Source organism: Camelus ferus, chromosome 7 (genome assembly GCF_009834535.1).
Source record: "Camelus ferus isolate YT-003-E chromosome 7, BCGSAC_Cfer_1.0, whole genome shotgun sequence".
NCBI lineage: Eukaryota > Metazoa > Chordata > Mammalia > Artiodactyla > Camelidae > Camelus > Camelus ferus.
Genome location: NC_045702.1, coordinates 82,765,165 through 82,791,471, shown reverse-complemented (window position 1 = coordinate 82,791,471; position 26,307 = coordinate 82,765,165). Strand labels below are relative to the sequence as shown.

Genomic DNA, 26,307 nt, shown 5'->3' with positions numbered 1-26,307 from the left:
GGATGACCATGCATTCAAAGACGCCAAGCAGCTCAGCCCACACGGTGCATACTGCAAGTGAAGGCTGGCGTCTCTGAGTATGTCAAGGAAACAAGACGCAGACTGCGCGAGTGAGGAACCAGAAGATGACTTAGAGTTCTAGAATCCTCTCTGGCTGCCTATGAAGACAGTTTTTGCATAGAAGGCTATCACCACACCATATTCCACTGTCATTCTCAGTCGAAGCCACATCCAGTAAACAAGAAGGTCCTGGGGAACAGATTCTCGCTATGGTGGCTTTTCTCCTACACAGGGTCTCCCCACAACCTGCCGGTTCATCCCCGACCACAGAGCTGGTCATAGAGATTCACTGTACTGCAGACTTGCATTAGTGGACACCATCTTCTCACACATACTCCAGAGAGTCGAGGATCTGAGGCAGGCTAAGGGGTTTGTAGGGGACGGATTTCTGGCTCCCAGGGCACAGTGACGCCCCATCAGGCCACTCTGGGAAACTGTGGTTTTGCATGTGCACAGTCACAGAGGAAAGGAGCTGCGTGACGCAATTTCCCACTGAGACACATGTCTGCTGGTAACACTTCTGATTCCTTTGACACTAAAAGAGGGACAGATTCTGTCTCCCCAAATTTGTAAAAGATCACACGGGGGCAGTTATCTAGTACACTGTTTGGCTTATCCTAGAAATACACTGAGATGACTGATGGTGGTTAAGGAAAAACATTCTCATTCTTGCCTTCGCAAACTCAGCTGGGCTCCTAAAGCATCGCTGGGAAAGACTAGTTTTGGTTAAGGTCATACAAAAGCAAAATGTAAGCCAGTAATATTACATGAGCCCAATTCACCATGTCCCTGTTTGCCAGGCTGTTTTCACGAGGACTGAAGGCTTATTAGGGAAATCACAATGAGTAATCTAATAATGTCACTCCCATTGAACTAATAATTTCATTCCTTGAGAGGGAGTTGTCTAGGAGGCAAAACAATAGAAAGGTCATTGAACAGAATTGGGTTTCAAGTTCCAAACCTAAATTTAAAACTATGTAGCCCATAGTTCTCAGCTGGTGTGATATTTTCCCTCCCCCCACCACACACATACACCAGAGGACACAAAGCAATGTCACAACGTGGTGGCATCAGTGGGCGGAAGGCAGGGATGTTTGGAAACACCTTGCACATCACAAGATAGAAACCCCAATGCAGATCGTTACCCCTCCCTTCCTCCCGGTGGCCAGGCTTTCCTCTCCTCATCAGCCTCCCTCCTCACTTGCTCACTGGTCTTTTCCTTCAGGCAACGAGCCCTTTTGAGGTGAGACCCACTCAGCAGTCACGCTCACCTTTCCCTGCTGGTCCGTTTTGATCTCCCAGCCCCGGGGCAGTTCCAGCCGCGTGTCTGCGAACATGTTGATGAAATTCACCAAGTCCCGGTTGTGCTGGTAGCGTTCGAAATTGCGCGCGTCCCGCCGGACTTTCAGGATCATGTGCTTTAAGCAGGTGCTACTGGTGAAGACTCGGTAGGCACTCTGAGACGGGGTCAGGCCGATCGGGGAAGGGAGTGGGGTTTAGGAGAAACACAGACCAAGCACACTTTGAGCACCTTAGCAGGCTGCAATATGATGGCTACGCAGAAATTTGCTGTGAGCCTTGCTGGGGAGGACTCAGCAGCAGAGATCTTGCTGGAGAAGTAAACGCCTGTCCACCACAAACATATATGGACCTGTTTGCCATCCTGAATCCACCTGCTGCTCCTGCAGCCTAGGACACTGTCAACCTTCCTGCATCTCAAAGCTCCCCTCCTCCATCCTCCCTCTCCTGTCTCCCCCCTCCCTCTGCCTCAGCCTCTGGAGTCCCCCCTCTGCCTCTCTGAGCATCGCTGCCCCCTCTCCTCCCTGGTTCCTCCTCTGACTGCACAGGTCCACCCTGGCTCCTCTCATCTGTCTATACAACAGGGAGTCAGGTCCCCTGGGGATTTCAGGCTGGACTTCAGAGGTCTACCACTCCTCTGAGCCCTGTGCAAAAAACTTATGTGTGTGGAGGGATTGGAGGCTGAGAAGAAACGAAAGTTTCAGGCATTTTTTCATTGTTCCAAATAATAATTTTATGCCACCAAGGGCTGGTGTGTGTGGATAAAGAAAAGGCTGCTGGCAGTCAGAGCAGGCCAGGGCAGGGGCTTGTTCTGTCCCAGGGCCATCTGGTGCCTGGAGCTGAGGGCATCACTCTCTGGCATCCTTGTTCCCCTTTGTGACTCAACCCTGCACCACTGGACAGCTGCTCTAGGTCTAACCATCAGATGTCCCAGAGGCTTCTCAAATATAACTGGTCTCCTCCTCTGCCTCCCACAGCCTCCATCCCTCATCAAACTCCCGCACCTGCTTAGTGGGGCACCACCACCTACCTCAGGGGCCCTACTCAGAGAGGACTCAGACTTTCGTGAATCCTCATTGTCCGTGCCCCCTCAATCACAGTGTCCCAAAGCATGACTGATTCCACCCAGAACTCTCTGCTGAGCCGAGTCCTTCTTTCCCTGCTCTCAGCCCCTTCCTTAGGGCAGCCTTTCCTCACCTCTCACTTGAGCCTCTAGTCTTAGCCCTCCTCACTCTCTCTCCTGCACTTCTGCCAGAGAAAATGATGTCTCAAACATGCCGATCATGTGACGCTGATGCCTGAGATGGCTGCTGGTTCCTGTCGCCTACAAAGTAGAGCCAGGCTTCTTTCCATGATGTAGCAGGCAATTTGCTCATTCTCCATCTCCTCTTCCCAGCTCTGCCTGTCACCACACTCCAGGCCCACTGGCCCATCACAGCTGCATCCTCTCCCCCACCACGCCTGGACCATCCGCCCCGCCCACTTTCAACCTCCCAGACTCCATTCAGCAGCTGCCTCCTTGGGACTGCTCCCTGGGGTTCCAGAGCACACCCGTGTTCCCAGAGTATCTTGTTCCTCCCTGAGGTCAGGCCCTGTCCTGTCATATTAGACTCGTCTTTTTGCACATCTCTTGTTCCACAAAACGGGAGTTGGGGGGTGGGGGGAATCCTGGCTGTTCAGACATCACCCTAATCTGTCCTTATGACTTTATTTAGCGCCCAGATCTGTGCCTGAACCACAGGAAATGTTTGTTAACTGAAAGAAATAATGACTCCAGTATTAGGTCATTGCTGTCTTGATAAAATATCAAAAAAGAAAGAAAAAAAACTACCAGTGTAAAAATCACATCAAAGCTACCTTAAGCAGGCTATTTGAAAAAAACTGATTATATGAAAAGGAAACCTAGTTATTTATCTATTTAAAAATCTCTTTCATGGAAGTGATTTTATCAAACTATTCAGGCTGAAGGGACTCTGTCAATTTCATCCTCTTGTTCCTTTAAAATTGTGAAAATACATGTTTGTTTCCAAATCACTTGCACTGACATGAACACACGTGAAGCCAACAGAAACCAAAGAAGCAACAGCATTTCCAAATCCAGCTTTTCTCCCTATTGGGAGGCTCCCAGAGAGCGAAAAAAGAAGAGTGGTTTTACTCATCTTTTTTCTTTTCTTGGTTTTTTTCCTTGCCTGGGTTATAATGTTATCCTCTTTAACCTATCAAATGACTTTGCAGAGCTGTGTTTGGGGTCTTGCCAGAAGCCGGGCCCGGCCCCCTCTGCATGCGGGACACTCACATAATTGGCGTGCAGCACAGTGAAGAACTCGGGGTTGGTGATGAACTTGACCGCCGGGGACTGCAGCAGCAAGGTGATTTTTTGTGAGTTCACTGGAGAAAGCGACCCATCTCGCCTCAGATCTGGAAAAAGTGAAGCAAAGCCACTGAAGGCATTGGGGAAAAGATTGTTTCCAATAGAGTACTTCTCTGTCCACGCCAGCAACACACAAGCCTTCACCCGCAGAGCAGGAGCGGACGGTTGTTTTGAACAGTGATCTAAGCGGGTGTCACAGTGACCTGAGCGGGTGTCACACGCAGTGATTGGGTCAGGTGTCCTATCTTTGTGTCAGTTATGAATCATTATTTCCTAGGAGTGCTCTTGTATAACTTGTTAGGCTCAGTCCTGAGCATCACGTCCCTTTGATCTCAATGACTTTTTTCGTACTTTCTTTACAATTGTTGACCACGGTTGTGATAGACTGTTTGCAGAAAGGGCCACAATTCCCCTCCTCCCTGAATCCCCAACAATATGGTCCTCGGTAGCGTTTCCTTATTGAACAAAGCTGGCTTTGTGCTTTGCTTAACAGAATCTGTCAGGGGTTCTGAGCTAGGATGTTGAGTGGCCTGTGTGTCCCCACTCTTTCTCCCTCATCACACAGGCTGTGGCCTGTGCAAGATGAGAAGCCATGGGGAGCAGGGACAAGCCCCCCCCCGGCTGAGGGCACCTCAGTCCAGCCAGCCTGCGGCCGACTCCACAGCTGTCCAAGGATGCTTGTGGGAACCCAGCAGAGCTCGGCTCAAACTGCCTACCCTCAGAACTGGGGGACAAATGCAGGGCTGTGAGCCTAAGCTGTTAAGCTTTGGGATGCTTTGTTATGCAGCAAATGCCAGCAGATCCAACACCAAACCCAGAAATAAATTTTCTGTGTCTTTAATACTTCACCGCTCTAACTCCTTCTCTCTCAGAGGTCAAATAAAGAACTTGATAACAGAAAACCTAAACTAGTCAGTTTAGTTAGCACAACTAGTAAAGTGAAAAAACAGAGGCAATTAAAATGGTTGGTGGATCTGTGTCTTTGGAAGCACATGCCTGCTGCTCAGACTGTTCTACAGCTGTCAATCGGCCACCGTTAACCCAGTTGAAAAAGAAACTGTATTGTTAGGATGTCACTGTGATAATCTAAGGCCACTACAGGTAGAAAAAGCAGAAGCCAGTCTCTTCAAAGAAAACAAACTTATGGTTACCCAAGAGGGACAGGGGAGAGGAGGGATAAATGAGGAGTTTGGGATTAACAGATACACACCACTATATATCAAACAGGGAACTACGTTCAATATCTTGTAGTAACCTATAATGGAAAAGAATCTGAAAAAAATAAATATATATATGACTGAATCACTTTGCTGTACACTTGAAACTAACAAACATTGTTAATCAACTATACTTCAATAATAATAATAATAAAAGAAGCATCCAGTTTCTTCTGCTTTTTGAATATTCTCATTGGAATTCGACTCAGGCAGATTCAAAGAAATGAACACCAGACCCTTGTGGATGCGGATGGTATCTGGTACAAACACCCCCAGGTGAGACGTAACCGTAAGCCGGCCGGAAAACCTCTTTTCTCCCTGGTTCCTCCCTCAGCGGGGATTGTATCTGAGTCAAAATGCAAACAAAGTATTATTCCTACTGTTGTCACGTGGCTCCTTGGAAGGAGACCGTGAATTCTTATTGCATGTTTTATTTATAAGTGGAAACAATCCTTAGGACACCAACAAATCAATGTCCTCAACAAGAAATGATTAAGCCACCAACACACTGACCTTGATGCATGGGTACTGAAACTTTTCACAAGTTCTCTGCTCTGTGAATCTGTTTCTCCTTTACATCCCTGGTGGGAAACCTCTGTCCATTTTACCCTGTGGGTGCTAAGCCTCTTTGGGACCTCACGCACCCCGTTGCTCTCTTCACCCCAGGGTGCGTGCCGCCTCCGAGGGGCAGGGTGTGGGGCTCCCACACTCAGTCAACACAGCCACTGGAGGTCAGCCCTGAAGCCTGGCCCCTCTTGCCATACCTAAGGTCGACTGAGAAGATTCAGCCTCAGAGTCACTCCCACCACCTCCTCCTGCTGGGACTTGCTCACAACTCTGACCGCCAGGATCTTCTTCGGGCCTCTCTGTAGCGATGGTTCGCTGGATGTTTTGATACCTTTGCGGCAGAAAATGGAAAGACAGGAGTTAACTTTGGTCTGTTGGCTTCTTGGGGGCTAAGGCTCTGAATCAGCTAACTGGGGAAATCTGCAATGAATTGTTTTGGACGTCAAGAAGTGTCAGGAAAGAACCGTTCAAAATCCCAACAACATAACCCAAGACAATCAGCAAGACAGGTATCTCTGGATGCTGTGGCTTCTTTTTGTTTTGTAAGCTGACTTAAAAAAAAATCAACATACACACACACACATCTACACAAAAACCAATCATAAAAAGTCTCTGCCCTGCATTAAACGAAATTGGTCTATGTCTAAAATAACGGTGTGGGACGGAACTTAAAATGCTATGGCAAGGATATCAAATCACCTCTGCTTGTTTGTGGTAAGTCTACAAACTAGAACAACAGTCTCACTCACTTGTTATTTGACAGGGAACTGACAGGACTGGCAGGGGTCATGCAAAGATTACACTAAAAACACACTGGCAGACAAGTAAATGTTTTCTGCTTATCTGAAGGTTCATTTGATTTTTCTTCCCAAGTTAGGGCATTAGTCAGTGGGTCAGCCGATCAGTCCTCTCACCAGGTACTTACTAAATATTTGCTAACTCTTCCCACGTGCCCGGGTTCTGTGCTGGACTTGCAGATCAGAGAGAAGTCTAGGATGGGATCTTGCCCTCTGAACACTCACGGACAGGATGGAACAAAGAAGGGAGAGGCACGTACACCGTGGTGACTCTAGCGATGTGAACAAGCTGCCCTGGGTGTGTAAGAGGTGTGAACACAGACGAGCAAACACCGGAGGCACACATGTTCTCAAGGGAGAGTATGGACTTGCCGGGGAGCTCGCAGGGAAGGAAGACAGAGAAAAGAACGTGTGTAAGACTTCAGCTTGGAGAACTTTGAGAAGTCTGAGAACCAAACTCCTCTTTAAGGTCAAGGAAAGAGGGCACTGGTACAGAAGATCTTGTCTGTGTAAGAGTGTGTCCCCGTGGCCCGACCTTGGATTGTACCCAGCTATTCACTGCTACCTGGACTCACCCTCCTTTTCCTATTCACGCCCCTTCCTCCACCCTCACATCTCTTCCGTGAGCACTAGCCCCACATAGCCACGTTCCCCTGGCTGCTGTCACTTATGTGACCTCAAGGACTTCCAAGGCAACCTGCCCAAATCCACACGGAAGTCTTCCCGCCAATCTGCCCATCCTGCGCGCTCTTTATCCAGCACGTCCACCCACCTGCTGTAAGTCGAAACCCTGAACTTCACAGTCGTCTGCTCCCTCTTCTTCAACCTCCATATCCAGTCAGGCCCCCAGTCCTATTGCGTTTACATGTAAGATTATTACAAATTCTGTCACTAAAGAGCTCTTGAATTCGGCCCCTTCTCTCATTGTTGCTGTGCTGGCGGGGGGAGCTGAACCCCCATCGTGGGCCTTAACAGGCTGGGGCATCGGGCAAAGTCAAGGTCAGATGGGGAGGAGGATGGGAATTTTACACGGAGGTGGAGGTGCCGGTTCTCAGGTCTCCAGACCACTTGCAAGAGAATCATTCGGGTGACTGCTAGAATTACAGAAACTGGGGCAAAATTGCAATCTGCATAGATAACATCAAACTTAAAGAGAGCCCCAGACCAGCGATTCTCAGACAAAGGCATAGAAAATACTTTATAATATAATTATTGTCTATTATCTATAATGAAGTATTATCTACACCTATATTTGAGATTCACTGGTCTGGGGCTTTCTTTAAGTTTTATTTTATCTAAAGTGACTTAGCCACTCCCTTCTGACGCCTGCCAGAGGATAACTTTGCCTCCAGCAGTGACTGTGAGGCATTCCTGATAACGGCTCTTAGAAGAAAATGTGGAAGGAGGTAGGAGCAAGCAAAGAACCGTGGAGAGAAACATGTGTATTTATTTTCCCTCCACGGTAGGGAGGTTGGTGGGGAAGGATGCAGGCTGTCTGTCCGTGGTGCTCTCCCCGCTGGGACTCAGAGTGCAGCCATGGAGGGTGGGGGACAGAGTAGGCCAGTGAGAAGCTGCCTAAGCAGTGTAACCTTGACCTGGGGGTGGACAACCTTGACCTGGGAGAGGACGACCTTGACCTGGTCTTCCAAAGACCAAGGAAGCCACTGTTGGAGGATTTCCCCCAAGTGGCTCAAGGCAGGTTGCATTTTCCAAAAATGGCTCAACAACATTTTTCATGAGGTCCCAGCCAACAGTCGACAGCCAACATCAACCCCCAGGTATGTGAGTCTCAGCTCAGCCTACCGTCTGACTGCAACCCCGAGATACCCCAAGGGAAGGTGGACCTAAGTCAACAGCCCCAAATCCCAGGAGCTGGACCCCACCCCTGCCTGATATGCACAGAAGAAGGACACACAGTGGTTTGTGGAAGGTCCCCAGCAAGGGCAGGGCTGCAGCCTCAGAGGTTTTCTTTGCTTTAACAATGAGAGAGGGAGTCAGGGAGCTGGTCCTCTTCTATTTCATCAAGAATTAGCCTTCAGTAACCCCCTTCACAATTTTTTTCTTTTTGCAGCCAAACGTTAAATATTCATATAATATAGAGTTTATGGAAATACGGTAAGAAAGTCAGCTGGAGTGTCGAGTTTGGAAACGGACACACAAACACGTGTGCACACACAGAAGAACACACACACACACACACACACACACACATACAACCAAACCAGAAAAAAAGACCTTTTCCAAAAGCAAAGCAAAGCAAAGCAAAGCAAAGCAAAGCAAAGCAAACCCAACTAAACCAAGCCCACACAAACAGACAATTCTCATGAGAGGAGTTAAAATTGGTAAAAAAAAAAAAAGCTCATAGAAATAGAATTTGACCCTCCCTCCCAGAAATGAAATGTAAGAAGCACCAAAATACCAGGAGTACCACTTAAGTCAGCAAAAACACACCAAAAGAGAAGACGGAAGGGAGGCTGCAGCTGTTGGCAGCGTGAACCCATGGAACCACCTTAGAGAATATTTAAGCATTGATGTCAAATTCGAAAACCACGTGGCTCTTCCTCGGCTGGCTCTTTTGGGAAGATAACCTTAAGGAAACTCTCTAAGATAATCCCAATATTTTATAGGCCCTGGGGATTTATCCAAAACAGTGATTAAAAGCAATAAACAAAACATCTAACAGTGTGGCAAATTAAGTGAACTAAATTACATCCATTCATTGGAATACTATACAATCATTTAAGAGATAATCTTTTTAAAAATTAAAATTAGTTTTGTTTTGGGGGAGGTAATTACTTTTATTGAATTATTATTATTGTTGTTATTATATTTTTATTTAAAGGAGGTACTGGGGATCGAACCCAGGACCTCATGCATGCTAAGCAAGCGTTCTACCACGGAGCTATACCCTCTGCTCAGTGATAATCTTAAGACTCTGTAGCAATATGAAAATTTTTATAAAGTAGTAAGAGAAAAATGAATATGAAACTATATGTTATCATTATAACTATACAAGGGCTGTGCCTATAGCACTTAAAGTTAGTTAAATTTTTTTTTTTAAAGCTAATTCTTGGGGAAGTAAGATTGTAAGGTCTTCTTTCTTCCTATTTAAAACTTCATTTCTCAACGTTATCATAATTTTATCCAAACTAGCTAAAAAATCAGACTTGAGTAGATGGTTTAAAATGAGAATGTACATTTGTATTTTTGGCTGGTTCAATAAATACTTGCGAAGGTTGAATTAGTTCGCGATATTCTGAAAGGAGAGGAATTAACTCGGGAGGCGGTCTTGGACTGAGTCCTGGTAAGCCCTGACCGCACACAGGCACTGGGGGCGGGGGGGACACAGAGGATGAGGAAAGAAGGTGAGGAGGGTACCAGGGGCTGGAGAGGAGGCGGCCACGGGCTTTGTGCGGAGGGATCTGGGAGGGGAGGTCGGGGTTCAGTGGCCACGTGACGTTCGGATTGGGCCTCGGAAGGATGGAGATGCGTGGTCGGTGGAAGGCAGGCAACGAGGGGCCTCCCTGCCGTGGGGGCCCGTGGTGAAGCCACAAGGACCACTTGGGGACACCACGCGCTCCTCCCTGCTCTCCACGTGCCACACTGTGCGCCTCTTGCCACAAACAAATTTTGCTTCTCACAACCCCCCTTATTAGGAGTCAAGGGAAACTCTTTCTTGCAACGCAGAAACATTTCCTAGGTTGTCGTGAAATAGCGTGATGGTTGTACATTTCTGCCTGTAACTGCAAGTTACTAAAAGAATGACCGTTGTATGGGACCCCGTCTGCAGTGGATCAAGGACTGACAGCATCCTTTGTCGGACTGCCATTATCAGCCTAAATCACCGGAAAACTTTAAAGGCCTGAAAGCGATAGGTTTTGTATTGTATTGAAGAGCCTGGATGCTTCTCTCAAGGGTAGCGGACCTCCCCTAGATAGATTTTCTTTTCCCAAGAAATATGCACATTCTCAAATCGCTGTATTCCCTTTCTTTTTATCTGTCCAGATGGAGGCAGCAAATACAGCTGCCTATTTGGCAAAGTCTGGCCTCAAAGTCCAGCAGTTGGGGGTGGGGGGCACAGGATTTACACATCAAAGCCTGCACAACTTCTCTAGAGGCCTGGCTCAGGATGGATTTGACCTCATTTTTATACGATACAAGCTGAGCGCTGTGAACGTCCATGGATTTTAATGTCAGGGGCCAAGGTGTTTACTTCTGCTTCTGATTGACTGTTGAACAAGTTCAGCTTAGCTGTCGGGCAAGACAGACGTCGAGGCTATTTCTGCCTGTGGCGTCTCAACAAGGTCTCTACGGAGAGTGAGCCTTGCTGTGTCCCCTGCATTTGCAGTTGGAGTGTTGTTGCAATCACCATGAAAGGGCTCTGCCAGGGATCTTGGCGCGTTTGTATCTAACAAAACTGGGTTATCATGAAGTCCTTCCTTGTAATAAGTTTTCTTTCCATGGGAGTGACTGTAAAGAAATACACTGCCGATGAGAATACTTCACAGTTCTCACGAATGACTTAAACACTCAGCTACTGATGGGGGAAAAATGGAAAGCCAGTGTCTTCCAATGCGTAAGCCATGAGAGAATCCTGGTGATTTTCACCTAAAGCATCCTCCTCTGTGGACAGTAGTAACCAATTTTCTGTTTCTGTGTATTTTTAACGGGATTAAATTGTCCACATTTTTTTTTTTTTCTGGAGGATACAGTTAACCTTCAAGGGACATCTGTTACCAATAGCGGTGTGCCCCAAACACAGTTATTTCTTCTTTTTCAGTCCCTCTCTGCCTTTCTTTTTTATTTCACACTAACAAGACGGCACATGGGTACAATCAAAGCTGAGCCTTCAGCCTGCATTCCTGGCGACTAAAAGTATCCCAAAGCCACCACGCTGGCCTTAAAGAATCAAGAGGTTGGATGTGACACTCATATTCGCTTACAGCATGGAGAGATGCTATTTTGGGTTTCACGTGCAGGTCGAAAACAAAATGACATCTTTACCTACTTCCTAAAAATGAGTAAGGGGTCTAATGTTAGACAAAACAATTCTCAAAAAGTGTTTTTAAACATTTCTTTTTCTCTGGATTTTTTTTTAAAGACGTTAAACTTCTTTTTTTGGCTGGGGAGGTAATTAGGTTTATTTATTTATTAATGGAGGTACTGGGGATTGAACCCAGGACCTCATACATGCCAAGAAGTCACTCTACCACTGAGCTATACCCTCCCCACTAAACATTTCTCTTTCTATCATGAAAGCTTTTTAAGAATTCATATTTTGGAGTAGATAGTGACTGTGGGACCAGGGTAGGCATGGAATGGAGCAATTTATAAGACAGCCTTTTCCCCAGGTAGCTTTTAGTATTCTGTTAAACCCATCCTTGGAATGTCCTCAACTGCTTGGGTTCTGAACCCGTTTGAAAATCTTATGACAGATATGGAAGAGTCTGGCAGACAAAGTGTGCATCCGTGTATAATTGTGCACAGTTTCTGGAGGGTTCCTGGAACACTGACACCCTCAGTGAATACCTGGGTGAGGCGTGCCCCACGGGCCCTCGGCTAACAACACCTGTTTCCCAGCCTGGACCATCAGGAGGTACACAGGATGCCCCATCTTTAAATGACACTCGGGCTTAGCTTGTCTCCTGCCGCCAAAATTCTAAGTCTAGCTTTCCAAGTGCTGAGCGTGAATGGGTTTCTTAAGATACGTAATTGCTTTGCATTTTCCTCGCTGCAGCCTGAGCAGAAAAGCCTGAGAGGGGGCTTCCTTGGCGGCCCTTCTCCTTTCACGGGTTTACAGGGGCTCACTGCATGCTGGTCACCAACCGCCGGTTGAGTTGCTCCATCTGCTGGACGGACCCGGATCTCCGCATCCCGTCGGGGGTGGCCGCTGCTGTGGGGCGCTGCCAGGTGGTCGTGCGGTTCACGTGGTCCACGTAAAAGACGCGCCCGTGGCTGTCAATGCGAGCTTCCCAGTCTAGCGTGTAATAAAAAGGCAAAACGAGAAATCAAGGCCAAACCACTGGTCCACGTGAAACAGACACCCTTTCCAGGTTCCGCAGGTAGAAAGAACTCACCGCTGGTTACTTGCTGAAGACCAGACACTGCCACTGCCCAGGGCACCTGCCTGATTCCTGAGGCATTGGCATGGCATGGCATGGGCATCCCAGAAAAGAGCCCCCGGGGCCAAGCGTATCTGCTGGGCCATTTTAAACAGTAACCATGGTTCCTCCACTATGACCTATGTTAAAATTCTAATAATTTCTAAAGAGAAAGTCTAATGTTTCATTTATTTCCTTCTTTAAAAAGTTCCATCCCGTCAATTTTCTCGGCTACTCGAATGGCAGCTGGAAGACTGGGAACCTCCTCCATGGAGGGCTGACACCGTGAGGCTGGAAAACCCTTTCTCTGCTAAATCTGATGGTGGATGACTGGTCAGGAGGGAATAACAGCTCTCGTACTAAAACCAGTTTGAGCTATAATTCTAGAAATCTCTCCGTGCAGCTTTGATGACGTCTGCCTGATACTGAGCGACCTTAACTGACTGCCATTCCTCCTAAGAAAGAGAATGGAAAGATTTGATACTTGGGGATTCAAAGCATCCTTTGATAAGTTGTGAATTCACAGTATATAGTCACCCACCCGTGGCTACCAGATCTCTCTTGACCAACAAAACAAAACCAATCACTACTTTTAACTAGCAGTTCAGCTTTTAAATCTCTCTTGGTTGCTCAATCACCAACCCAAACAGTAGGGGGAGCCCGAGGTAAAGACAAACTGCTTTGCTTCTCAAATTTCAACCACAGCAACAGAGTAAAAGGCGGGAGCATAGATGACACAGTACATGATACATGTAGGGGGCTGGGCTGGGGGGACAGGATGAAAAAGTCCTCAAAATGCGGAGAGCTGGGTCGTATGTACACATCTGAGAGGAGCAGTGTCTGCTGCATGGAAATGGGCAAAGCTTTTAGAGTCCACGTGTAAAAATGTGGTAGAAACACAGGTTCATGATAAAGTTATGCCGAAAAATGCATCAGACTGAAAAAGAAAAAGCAAAAATGACTGCAAACAAGGAAAACCATTCAGCCTTTTAAGTGAGAAAAGCCATAGCTTTTGGGAGTAGGTCAGATACTTAACAATTCTATTGAAACAGTATTGTCCAGGTAATGACATAGCAACTCTCGATTTTTTTTTTAAATTAAAAATTCAATATATTTGGTGTATTTTTGGTTTGATATGTACATGATGGTTTATCTGTTTGTGAATATTATGGCTTTGTCTGACATCTTCTAGAGGAATTGCCAAATAATGCCCAATGAAAACTAAAATACCAGAAAACATCCAGTTCAGCTTACAGGACAGACTGAAGAAAAAGGGTAGTCAGAATGTATAAATATATTCTAGGAGATTCTGATTAAAATTGACCACTGGATAATCCAGCTGTCAACTGTTAGTTGTCACGGGTTAATTAGCTCATTGATGAAATTGTGTATTTGTGTAACTACAAGGAAATTAATCCTGATCGAAAAATGTTAAAATGTCAAATTCCCAAACTATAGCAACTGGGCAGTTTTTGCCTTGAGCCTAACTTGACTGTCATCCAACAGCAACAAAAAAATGAGCATTAATCTTTGAAGAGTAGCTACTCTACTGAATTGAACAAACTCCTCTTAGCACTATGTCAGGTCCCGAGGACACACTGCTGAGTAACACACATCCCTGCCCTCCAGGTGCCCAGAGTAACGGAAGGATTTCCGCAAAGACAAAGCTCCAGTCTCAGAGATTCTCCGAGGGATAAAAGCTCGAGTATGGTGCAGCGATAATAAAAATTTCTCCCTATGTGTTTCAGTATTTCCAAATCATTCGTGAAAAAGGATGGTGAGCCAAACAGACAGGCCTTTTTGTCAATACATTAAATACCTGGAATGTAGCATGCTAATGATAACTCTTACAAATATTCAGAAAATAATAGCTAAGCATAACTGGTGATTCTAAGTGTGTTTTCTGGATGTCTTTGTCAAGAATTTACTTTCACCTACCGTAGAAACCATATTGCAGAAAGAAAAAATTTATGAATGGAACTTAAGGACTCAGCATGTCCAACGGACTTGATACGATGATGCCAAAGAGACTCCTGGAAATGATAAATTTACAGATGGCATTGGGGTAAGTTGGAGTCATTCATTTGTATCAATTCGTTTGTGACCGAGGGACCTTTCAAATATTAAATTATATATTTCCATGAAGTCCAAGAACAAGGTCGTGCTTAATAATCTGTCCTATTTTAATTATTACACTAACAAAAGCCTGGAAAGTTGTATTTTTTTTTCCCCACATTAACAAATGCAATACCATATTGTGGTCTAGATCTTTCTCCTGAACTTCAGTCACATCTCATTGCCTTCTTGGCATCGATACCTGGATGACGTGTCAAATATGACATGATCAAAACCAAGCTTCGGGTCTCTCCCACCCACAACTGCTCTACCTGCAGCCTTTCCTTTCCATCTCCTTTAAAGTCAGCTCCATCCTTCTAGGGTAGAACTCTTGAAGTCATCTTGACCCTTATCTTTATCTCACACATCCCATCCCATCTGTCAGCCAATCTACCTCAAAATATCTGTTCAGAATCTGACCTCTCCTCACCCCCCTGCCTCCGCTCCCCACCCCAGCCCAAGCCACCACTGTTTCTCACCTGGGTCATCCCAATAACCTTACCTTGGGTCTCCTGCTTCTATCTTTCTGCCTCACGATTTCATGCCAACACAGCAACCACAGAAAACTTTTTAAAACCTAGGTCAGACAATGTCTCTTCTCTGCTCGAAAAACGACAATGTTCCCCTTTCATCCAGATTAAAAGACCGTTAGATGATCTACAAGACCCTATGAGATCTGGAGCCCTGATAGACTGACTCGTTCACCTGCAGCTTTCTCCCCTCCTAAATCTGCCCCAGACGCACTGATCTTCTTGCTGTTCCTCACATCGACCAGGCAGGCTCTTCTCTTTGCTCAGAAAGCCCTTCCTGCCCGATGCCTGCAGGGATAACGCTCTCACCTCCTCTCAGGCCAGCTTCCAATATTGCCTTCTCAATGAAGCGTACCCGCTGCCCTATTTAAAATGACCAGCCAGCCACCACCACACGCTCCAGATCCCCCTTATCTTGCTCTGCTTTAATTTTTCCATAGCACTTAACATGCTGCACTATTTCCTCATTGATTCTCCTTACTGTTTATCATCTGTCTCTGCCAGTCTAGACCGTAAGCTCCTTGAGGGCAGGGATCTCTGCCTGTGTTGGCTTAGCTAGAACAGCCCCTCGTGCAGAGTAGGCATTCAATAAATATCTGTTCAGTGAATAAATATGATGGAGTGGTAGAGTCATCTGTGTACTATTTGAAATTATCTAAAAAAACTCAGTTATTACCTTCATTCCTAATTTTTCGAATATTTTTCAGAGTCACATGGACAGAAAATTAAAGCCTATCTGGAGAAATTTGTTTCTGTTATCCAAAGCAGTAATTCTTTAAAATGGACTTCTATTCGATTATTTATAATATCTGTATGTATAACTGGATATTACTCTGGCATGGATTGAAGGTCAATTTATGCACGTACCCACTGACAGGTTTTTTTTCTTGCGGGGAAAATGTTCCTTTCTTGGAGAGAACATGTTATAGATATTTTTTTAAGTAGGAAGTGTCTATGGTTGACACAGAAATTTTACTATTCATCGGTGGAATATCCACAAATCAGTGTATAAAGAAAGAACCCAGGCAGCAAAAGTTAAAGGATATAATGTTTGGCTTGGCCTCTCAAAACAAACATAGTGTTCCTTAAATTAGTCTGCCTATTAAAGACACTGTTTTATCACCAACAAATTGCAACGGGATAGGAGAATGGTGTAAATGTAAAATATATCACATGACCAAGAATAGACGAATTAAGGGATAAGCATTTCTTCTTTCGAAAACTGTAATGGCTTAAAGTAAACGCAGGCAGAAGAATGTGAAGAAACATTGATTCACTACATCCTGGAAAGATCTTGCCATCGTAAAATTTGTCACATTTTAAAGGTGATCTTTGCTTGAAACATGAGCCCAAACCAAAACAGGGATGTTCTAGAATCCAGGAACACATGTGATGCTAAGTGAATGTATAATGTCTGGGGAGTGTCAGTTCCTCCTTACAAATGTAACGTAACAGACTATTAGAAGGTTCAAGCTGGAATGGTATCTGCAGACTACCTAACCCAAATCTAGCATTTAGCAGGCGAGGAAATTAAAGCTTCACTTTACAAATAAGACACCTGAGTCTCTGAGAGATTGAGTGATTTTCCCAAGTTCAAATGACTAGTTAGATAATTATTTATTACACATTACTGTCACCAGGAGAAAGTGATATTGAATTCCATCCCTAAAGATGACATTTTTGCCTGGAAACCTCTAAGAACTGCAGAAAAAATTGGAGGTCGTCACCTACTGATGCAAGTTAGAGTAAGGAAATTGCAAACTCATGGGTCCTGATGGGGTGAAATGTTTTCTTACACGATGTTTTGAGCCATAAAAAGTCCAATGGAGGATAATAGGATTATTCCATTTTAAATATCAAAGAGGAAAATGTGAGAATTAAGGGTTATGAACAGTTTGCAAAGACTAGTTAAGTTTTGTAAAGAAATGCTCTCCATTTCAGAAGTTGAGGGGCACTGGCAATACTGGGTTATCTCTTTAAGATCACAACCTGAAACCACTAGACAAAAAAAAAAAAAAAAAAAAAGAAAAAAAAGAAAAAAGAAAAAAAAAAGAAAAAAGGAAATAAAAGAAAGAAAAAAAAGAAAAAGAAGAAAAAGAAAAGGAAATAAAGAAAAAAAGAAAAAGAAAATAACAAAAGAAGAAATAAAGAAAAAAGAATAAAAGAAAAGAAAAAAGAAAACAAGAGAAAAAAGAAAAAAGGAAAAAAGAAAAAAGAAAAAATAGAAAAAAAAGAAAAAAGAAAAAAAAGAACATCAAACAACTTTTCATGGTAGGTGTCATACTGGTTTCTGATAACAGTGTTAAGGTACGGAGTCGGGGAAGAGTCTGAGTGTTTATATACAAAATTCATACTGACCTGCTTAGACTTGAGAGTAAGAGTTAAGACACAGATTTTTTAAAAACTAAAGCTTACTTGGAGGAAGAGGCTCATCGATTGTTGGGTAGTGGTGATGTTCAGGCCTCAAGGAAGGAAGCTGGCTTACTGGCTGGGAATTATGGAGTATAGGACATTCACCTACGGACAAGATAGTCGAGACATTCAGATTCATTCATTGCTTGGCAACGTCATTTAAAAAAAGCATGGCTGTAACACAAACTACTACAAGAAAAAACCCTACAGAGCGGGAAATCTCTTTTTGTGTGTGTGGCAATTTGCTACATTCAGAGTCATTCATGAGCGAGGGAAGAGAGGGGACTACTGAAAAGAAAAAAAAAAAAAAAAAAAAAAAACTCGAAGAAAACAGCCAAACACTTCATGACTACGATCTGCATCACAACAGGCCAATAGGTAGAATTGGGGTCTGATTCCGGAACCACCTTAATTTTGATGGGGGCGGGGTGGCAGCATCAGAAAAGGACCCGGAAGGAAATTAGCAGAGCCTGAGTTTAGCCTAGGAAAAGACACAGGCCTGCTGGAGAGATGCATAGTATTTATAAGGTCCCATAAAATCTCAGGCGCCTGTGCAAAGATACAGATCCTTGCTTACATAGGTCTGATCAGAAGGCTGCCAAGAGGCCATCTTTCAGATTTTGTGTTTGGAATGAAACTCTTAGATGGTGCCTTTCTGAGAAGGGGTTAAGGAACTGGTGGGATAAGACGGTAAACTCTTGTCCTTTGAAATCTAGGGGCCGGGGTGGGGAGCCAAGGAGCTATGGGATCTCGTGACTGTTCCTGATTATTCCGAGGAAGAATCAGACAAGCCAGTGTGTTCTGGAAAGAGAAAAGACAAGAGACCAAAGAGGTAGCGAAGAGGCAGGAAGACAGAGACAGGAAGACTTGAAACACACAGAAGTGGGGGAGCAGGAAGAAGACAGACAGACACGGAGAAATTTTAGAAATGAACATATCTGCAGAGTGCATGCCCCAATTATGAGAGACACAGCTAATATTATTGTCAGGCAGACTTATGACGAACTGAACCAACTTCTCAAGAGGAGTTCCTATTTGGTGGCGTCCTCACGTCCTGGTGACCCTGTGTGTAGAGTGGCCAAGTGCATGGGAAGCCTGTGGCACCTGCTGTGGGTTTGGGTTACGTAACCAGAGCCATTTGTGGATTTCATTTAGCCATTCAATTCCTAGAGCCAATTGGAAAACGGAACAGAGATGTATTCAGGAACAAAGGGTCCTTTTATAATGTTAAATATACAACCTTGTTTCTTGTGCAGACTCTGGTGTGTGACTCAGATCCTTGGGGTTCTCTGAGACTAAAGGAAGTCAAAGGGAGCGCCTCTTATGCCAACACATAGCTCCTTGCAAACTGACTCTTGTTTCAAAGCTGGATTCTGGGTTGAGTGGATATTGCACTCATGTTTGTCTTTATATGTGCTTAGTGTCAGAAACAAAAACCAAAAAACAATGGTACAGTTGTTATGTCACCAGCTGCTGCGTTTTTAATTTAGTTTCTTTAAAAAACAAACAAACAATGGACTTACCTCGTCATAATTAATTCAATCAATCAGGCTAATTACTCCTCCAAGCTAGCGGAAACATAATACTGTTGCTTGTGGGGGTTAATGGAGCTGACCCCACCTGCCCATGAACCCCAAGCAAATGCAATGATGTGACTGACACATTTCAGCCAACTAAACGGATGCAGCACACAGAGGAAGCAAGCGATTCTGTTCTGCACGAGGCTGAGGCTCCACACCATCCCCCTCACCTCAAACACAAAGAAAGCGTCTGACCCGCTAGCACTCCTGCGAAAAGAACATATTCCACTGGAAAAGGGCGCCTCGCTGCTCATCTACCTGGAAGAACCCTCACTCAGTGAGAGGCTGGGCACTTCAAATGGATCAACTCATTTAATCCTCTCCAAAACCCTTTGCACTCATTTTACACTTGAAACAGGTAATTTGGCTAAGGTGTCCTGGCTAGGAAGTGAGTCCAGGGCTGAGCTCAAAAATCACATTATATTGCACTCTTCACTCGATGGTGAAGCCATTTTATGTTGAGGTTAAAAAAAAAGAGTTTTGTATAGTGGGAAATGCATCAAAAAGTAGATAAAGGATACATTCTTCAAAACTGCATGCAGCACGTCCACCTTGGCTAATTTTGTGAAAGAATTTGTAATCTTAAAAGTCACACGGAGGGGGCAGCAGTGATTTTTATGGGAGAAGAGGGCACACATGTATCTGTCAGACCTCTGTGCTTTCTGCAATCATGTGCTCTTGGCAGCGTGGTGGTGAGCGGGGACGGATCTGCCACGCAGACACCATTAGCCTGGGGACTCACTACTGAGGGAGAGAGGGCTGGCTGGAGGAAGTCATGTGCCCATGCACGCACAGCCTTTGTGAGCTCAGCAGTCCTTCCCAAGAACCCTCATACCCACCATAGTGGTCCCCACCCTAGCGGTCCCTGCCATAGTGAAGCATGCCGGTGCTTCTTAACCTTTTCTGAGGTTACAATCAGCAGAATTCAAGAATCTAGACATTTCCTTAGAAACTGCCCTGCCAAGACTGTCACTCTGGCCCTGAAACACTTTCCCGTCCTTTCTGTTAAGGGGATGGCATCCCCCTGCTGGACTGTTCATCTTCCAAGGGGCATGGACAAGTCTTTTTTGGTAAAATGTGCTTTGATATTTGAACGTACACTGAGTCAGTTTCCAATCACCCACGTGTGGAGTGTCTCCCAACACGGCCGTCAAAATGTACCCCATGGACGACAACAGGTTGACAATCTACAAACCCAGCCTTGGTTTTCAATGGCTCTGGGCTAAGAATGGTTATTATACTTCTAAAGGTAAAAGTTAAAAAAAAAAACAACACCCCTTTGGTGAGAACAGTTGCTTGATTTTGCCTCTTGACCCACAAAGTCTAAAATATTTACTATCTGACCCTTTATAGGAAGTTTGGTCTGAAACACCCTTGGCAGCTCACGGTTGTGTCTTTGTATGGGTATATCCCCAAGTCTCCTTATCACATACTTAATTTTAATTTCTTTGTAATTACTGAGTACCTTCCACATTATCCATCTTCCTGTGCCCAGCACAAAGCATCTGGCCCAGGACAAAACGGAACTCAAGACACCCTTATTAAAGAAAGGAACTGTCCACCCCATTCTCATGCTCATGGGTGCCTTTCCATATTGCCTGTCACTACAGTTTGCCTCCCTGTGTTTCTTTCTTTACCGATTTCCTTGGACTTCTTATCCCGGGAGCCACTTTCCCTCACTCGTCTTTCTCTAACATGTAGGACTGGGCATTGTTAAATAGTTAAAATAATTTCTTTTATGCTCATGTTAGTTTCTGTAAAAATCTGTAGGTGCCAGGCATTTCTTAAGGTGCTGAAAACTCAAATCTAAAGAAGATACAATTCTGGCCCCTGATGAGCTTACAATCTAGAGACAATCCCACCACATCTCGTTTGGAGGCTAATTTAAACAAACTAGAACAGCAACGTAGCAGAATCTACATTTCTCTATTTTGAAACAACCGAATTATTTCATATTATGATGCAACTTTTGAGTGACTTCCCTCGATGTCACTGTCACTTGACTGGAAGGTGGTTCCCAATTCTAGAGAAGGAAATGCCAGTTAATTTGATATATGATTCCACAGGCATGACTGAGAAGGAAGGACTTTGCTTCAAAACACAACACATTTTGAAACTAAAGGTGGTACCTGTTGGATTAGAGTCTTACTTGAGACAAAGTGATTTATACATTCATGTTATTCTTCCTTTCCATTAGCCAAAATAGCACCCCCGTGCCCCCCCAAACAACACAAAACAAAACCAACAACAGTAACAGAATTGAGTAGACAGAAAGCATGACACAAATACGTAGGCTGTACATATCCAGATGCACACAGGTTAGTTAAATTCTAAAACAGGCAATCTCAAGGTTCTTCCACTTATTTTGACATTTCTTGCTAATCTTCAGTAAGTTGGGGGGAGCCAGCCGATATTTACACGTTATCCACCTAACGCTAGTGATCATTTCCTGCTTGTATCACCGGCTACCAGCCATGATGCTCTGGTGGCTGTCAGGGACTAGAGGGTGACACTGGACACTAAGCAGTTCTGGCGGTTACTTAAAACCAGGAAGCACGCATACGAGCGCACGCTCACATCCCACTAGTTGTAATTCTCGGTGTGTATCTGAGCGGTGGTGGGGGTGTCAGCCATTCACAGTCTGGACTTCCGACAGACACATATACACAGATACACACGCACACATGTAAGTACAGGACGGGCATTTGCGGCTGCAGGCAAACTCACTCGGGACTGATTCCCTCACTCTCGGTTTTGCACCGTGTAGGTGACACCCGGGTCCCCCCGGTGGGCCTATTCTCACTCTGATCAGGTGTGAGGTCTAACCTTCTCTCCGACTGCTCGGCCCTGCCACGGGGGACTCCGGACCTTCCCGGGCTCTGGCTGTGCTCCCGGCGGGGGCGGCCAGCTCGTCGGGCCACGGCCCCACGCCGTTCGCCGGCTCCGGGTCCAGCTCGGGGCTCTGCACCGAGTCGGGCACCGACTCGAAGGCGCTGTTCTCGTCGTCGTCGTCGTCCTGCGAGGAGAAGACGGTGCTCTCGGAGATCTTGGCGCTGTCCACGGACGAGAAGCGGGTGTGGCTGGCGAACCGGCTGCCGCTGTAGCAGGAGGGGCTGTAGCAGGAGGCGCTGTAGCACGAGGAGCTGTAGCACGAGGAGCTGTAGCAGGAGGGGCTGCAGCAGGACGCGTCGCAGCCCTCGCAGCTGTGGTCCCCGCCCTGCCGCGGGCTCGAGTCGCTCTCGCTCCCCGTGCTGGGGAGCGTGTCGCCGTCGGCGAGCGAGCCGTCGGCCGGGTGGCCGGGAGGCGCCGTGCCTCGGGGAGCCTCCTCTCCATCCTCTTCCGGCGGGGGAGGCTCGGCGGCCACCGTGTCCAGCTCGCTGAGCGCATCCTTCTCCGAGGCCTCCCTGAGGGTCGCCTCCTCCTCCGCGCCGTCGTCGTCCGCGCGGGCGCCCTGCGCCGAGGGCAGGCTGTGCAGCAGCGTGTGGATGCGGATGTAGTGCGTCCGCGGGGTCTCGGGCTCCCCGCAGGCCGACGCGATCACCGTCTCCAGCTCGGACACCGGCAGGGAGCACGGCCTGCTCTTCCTCTTCACCGAGGCCCGCAGCTGCAGCCCGGCCTCCCCCTGCCCCAGGGCCGACACGTCCCCCTCCTCCTCCTCCTCCTCCGCCGCGTGCTCCTTCTCCTCCTGCCCCCCAGCGCGGCTCTCCGCCGCCGCTTCCTCGGCCACCGCCGCCGGCCCCCCGGGGCTGCCAGGGGCTTGGCCATCCTCCGGCAGCCCCGGGGGGGCCGCCTCCCCGCCCAGGTCCAGCCGCTCGGCCAGTTCTTCGGCACTCAGGGCGGGCTCCGTGTCCTCCGGTCCCGGGGCCGGAAGCTCCCCAGCCCCCTCGGGTCCCAGAGAGGCTGCGCCATCGTCTCCCGCCTCGGGGGTACCTGCCGCTTCCTCGGCCGCGTTGGCAAGCTCCAGGCTCTCGTCCCGCGCGGGGCCCTCGGCGCTGCCCTGGCTCGGCTGCTCGGCCGCTGGGGTCCCCGAGGGCTCTACTGCACTGCTCGGGGGCTCGCCTCGGCTGCTGGCCGCCAGGCTGTTCATGGGGCTGTCCTGGATTTCCGCGGACTCAGGTTCGGTGCTCAGGGAAGTCTCCTCGTCGTCTGCGGACAGGAAGAAAACGTCACTGTAACGGCGTTAGTCCGCTCTGCCGGACACGGACCATCCTAAGTGAGTTCTGCCTTAGGATATTAGATGCTGGCGTTGGTGAGGGTTTCCCACTGGCCAAAGCTCTGCTAAAAATTCTGCAAGAATGAGTGTTCCTTATGTTAAGGATAATTTGCAGTCACGATGTATCTGAGAATTCGGTTTCAAGGGATATTATTATTATTATTATTATTATTATTATTATTATTATTATTATTATTATTATTATTATTATTATTATTATTAAAAATACCCGAAGCCTATCCCTTTCTGGGCACATAGCAGGTGCTTCCCAACGCTTGCTACCCGGAAGACCTCAGAGACTAGGGACCCGGATTCCTTGCTGACCCCAGAAAGGGCTAATTACATGTGTTCAGGGTGTTTCCTATGGCTGGGCTCCCCCCAGGATGGTCGACTCAGGTGACTAAAGAGAAGGACATGTGAATGATGGGAGGAGCCACAGTCATTCAATAGCTCAGACTGGAAACCTGGAGATGACTGCAGTGGAAAAAGGAAGCAGGTCTCCACACCAAGCAACCACTCATGGAGCAGCAACCGTGGTTTACCCCTCCTTCCCCTCCATGTGCTGTATTGGATCCCTGCCAGGTATGAATTCCCATTTGAAGCCCTAGCACTCTTCACTGACTGAAGACAAACAACCTGTCTGGTGTGCTGGGAGTCTGTCCTCATTGCTACACTGAAGGAACAGTCAGTCTGATTTTCAGGATGTAGAAAAGGCAGGATTTGAAAGGATGAAACAGTCCAGTGTTTTTCTTACAATCTGCATCACGTATTGGGCATAAACAAATGCAACTATTTTTTAAAAAATTGAAGTACAGTTGATTTACAATGTTGTGTTAGTTTCAGATGTACAGCCAAGTGATTCTGTTATCCATATCTATGTGTGTGTGTATATATGTATTTTTCATATTCTTTTCCATTATAAGTTATTACAAGGTATAATATCTGTATTATACAGTAGGTCCTTGTTGTTTATCTATAGTGGTGTGTATCTGTTAGTCTCAAAGTCCTAATTGATCCCTCTCTCCCTTTCCCTTTTGATAGCCATAACTTTGTTTTCTACCTCTGTAAGTCTATTTCTGTTTTATAAATAAGTTCATTGGTATCATTTTTTAATAGATTCCACATATAAGTGATATCACATAATATTTGTCTTTCTTTGTCTGACTTACTTCACTTGGTATGATAATCTCTAGGTCCATCCATGTTGCTGCAAATGGCATTATTTCATTCTTTTTATGGCTGAGTAGTATTCCATTGTATAAATATACCACAGCTTCTTTGTCCAGTCATCTGTTGATAGACATTTAGGTTGCTTCCATATCTTGGCTACTGTAAATAGTGCTGCTATGAACACTGGGGTGCATATATCTTTTTGAATTAGAGTTTTCATTTTTTCCAGATATATGCCCAGGAGTAGGATTGCTGGATCATATGGCAACTCTGTTTTTAGTTTTTTAGGGAACCTCCGTATTGTTCTCCATAGTGACTATACCAATTTACATTCCCACCAACAGCGTAGGAAGGAGGGTTCCATTTTCTCCACATCTCTCCAGCATTTATCGTTTGTAGACTTTTTGATGGTGACCATTCTGACTGGTGTGAGGTGACACCTCATGAAAAGTGCAACTTTTGTTTGCTGAGTGGGTGGTGATAAACTCCAGACCCTGAGTTCTCAAAAGCTTTATTAGCTTTAACAGCAGCTCATAAATGTGGCCCAGGAGGACCGAACAGTTCTCAGTGTGCTCTACACTTTGGCTTGAAAAACTGAGCATGGGGTGATTCTGAAGCTTTTTGTCCAATTTATAGTTCTCATTTTCCCCTGTGATATGGTAAAAATCCACTGTGTGATCATAGTTCTTCAATAATACAACATATGATATGCTCATTCATTCACTCATGTATGTAATGATTCACCATCCATTGAGCACCTCCCATGTGGGTGCTGGGAGTAAAATGAGAAATTACATATGGCTCCATACCTTCCATGGCCTCATTGTCAATCCCTGCTCCACTGTCTAACCCGCTACCTTTGGGGCACCAGAAGAAAGAGAAACCTCTCAATCAAGGGGACAGAAACCTGGCTTCCAGAGCAGATCCCTGGCTTCTAGGCTTCAAATCAGGATGAAAGATAGAGAATCACAAAACCTACAACATACCTGGAAGGAACTGTGGTTATTGTATTTTTGAGAAAAGAATCACGCTGTGATGCTAGGCTAGGACCAGACACGAAGTTCATGCGGAAGATACCTGGGTGGATGGAGGAAGTGATCTCAAACCGGAACTGCAGCTGTCCACTCACATGATCTGTTGGAAGCCTGCGGCCAAGTGTGTAGCTGACCACCCTGTCCCTAGAAGGAAATAAGTGTCGTCAGGGATCTGGTCAATACCGCTCCTCCTAAAGACCATGCGATGTGCTTTCCCTGCCTGTGGGCGAGGCAGGCAAACCCAGGGAGGCCTTGCTCAGGTACAACTGAGATGGTCCTAAGGGAAAGATGAGCTAGTACATCTGCTCACCAGTAATTAAAAAAAACCTCAAGAAAATCCTTACTGAATACTCCAAAGCAGGAATCGGCCAACTACATACAGCCCGTGGTCCAAACCTGTTTTTGGGAGACCATGAGCTGCTTCTTCCATTTTGAAACGGTTGGAAAAAAAAAAAAACAAAAGAAGAGTAGTATTTTGGGACACGTGAAAATGATACGAAATGTAAATTTCAACTTCCGAACATAAAAGTTTTATTGGAACGCGGCTATGGTTATCAGTTTACATCTTGGCTGGGCTGCTTTCGTGTTACAATGGCAGAGCTGAGCAGCTGAGACAGATATGACTCACACAGCCTGAAATAGTTATTCGCCTGGCCCTTACAGAAAGTTTGCCAACCTGTGTTCTAAAGAAAAAAGAAGAAAGAAAGGAAAAAAAAGGCATCAGTATCCTTTGCTTGCTTTTCCTGAGCAGGCTGACATTTTCCACATATGCCCTTAATAATGGACAGCACCAGCAGCAGATATGTGTGTTATGATGTATGTATATTCTGTACGGAATATC

The 26,307-nt window shown here is 46.0% G+C and overlaps 1 protein-coding gene across 2 annotated transcripts in view; it reads right to left on the bottom strand.

Annotated features, from left to right (window-relative positions):
• The window catches only part of HECW1 (HECT, C2 and WW domain containing E3 ubiquitin protein ligase 1), a 323,530-nt gene that overhangs the window by 72,898 nt on the left and 224,325 nt on the right, over positions 1-26,307 (bottom strand). For both annotated transcript variants that reach the window (XM_032484276.1, XM_032484277.1), the window contains 7 exons: positions 25,510-25,610; positions 21,876-23,195; positions 17,473-17,574; positions 12,138-12,288; positions 5,712-5,845; positions 3,656-3,777; positions 1,332-1,517 (listed from right to left, as the gene is read on the bottom strand). In XM_032484276.1, coding sequence (XP_032340167.1) covers positions 1,332-1,517; positions 3,656-3,777; positions 5,712-5,845; positions 12,138-12,288; positions 17,473-17,574; positions 21,876-23,195; positions 25,510-25,610 — 2,116 coding nt within the window. The remainder of the gene's footprint in view (positions 1-1,331; positions 1,518-3,655; positions 3,778-5,711; positions 5,846-12,137; positions 12,289-17,472; positions 17,575-21,875; positions 23,196-25,509; positions 25,611-26,307) is intronic.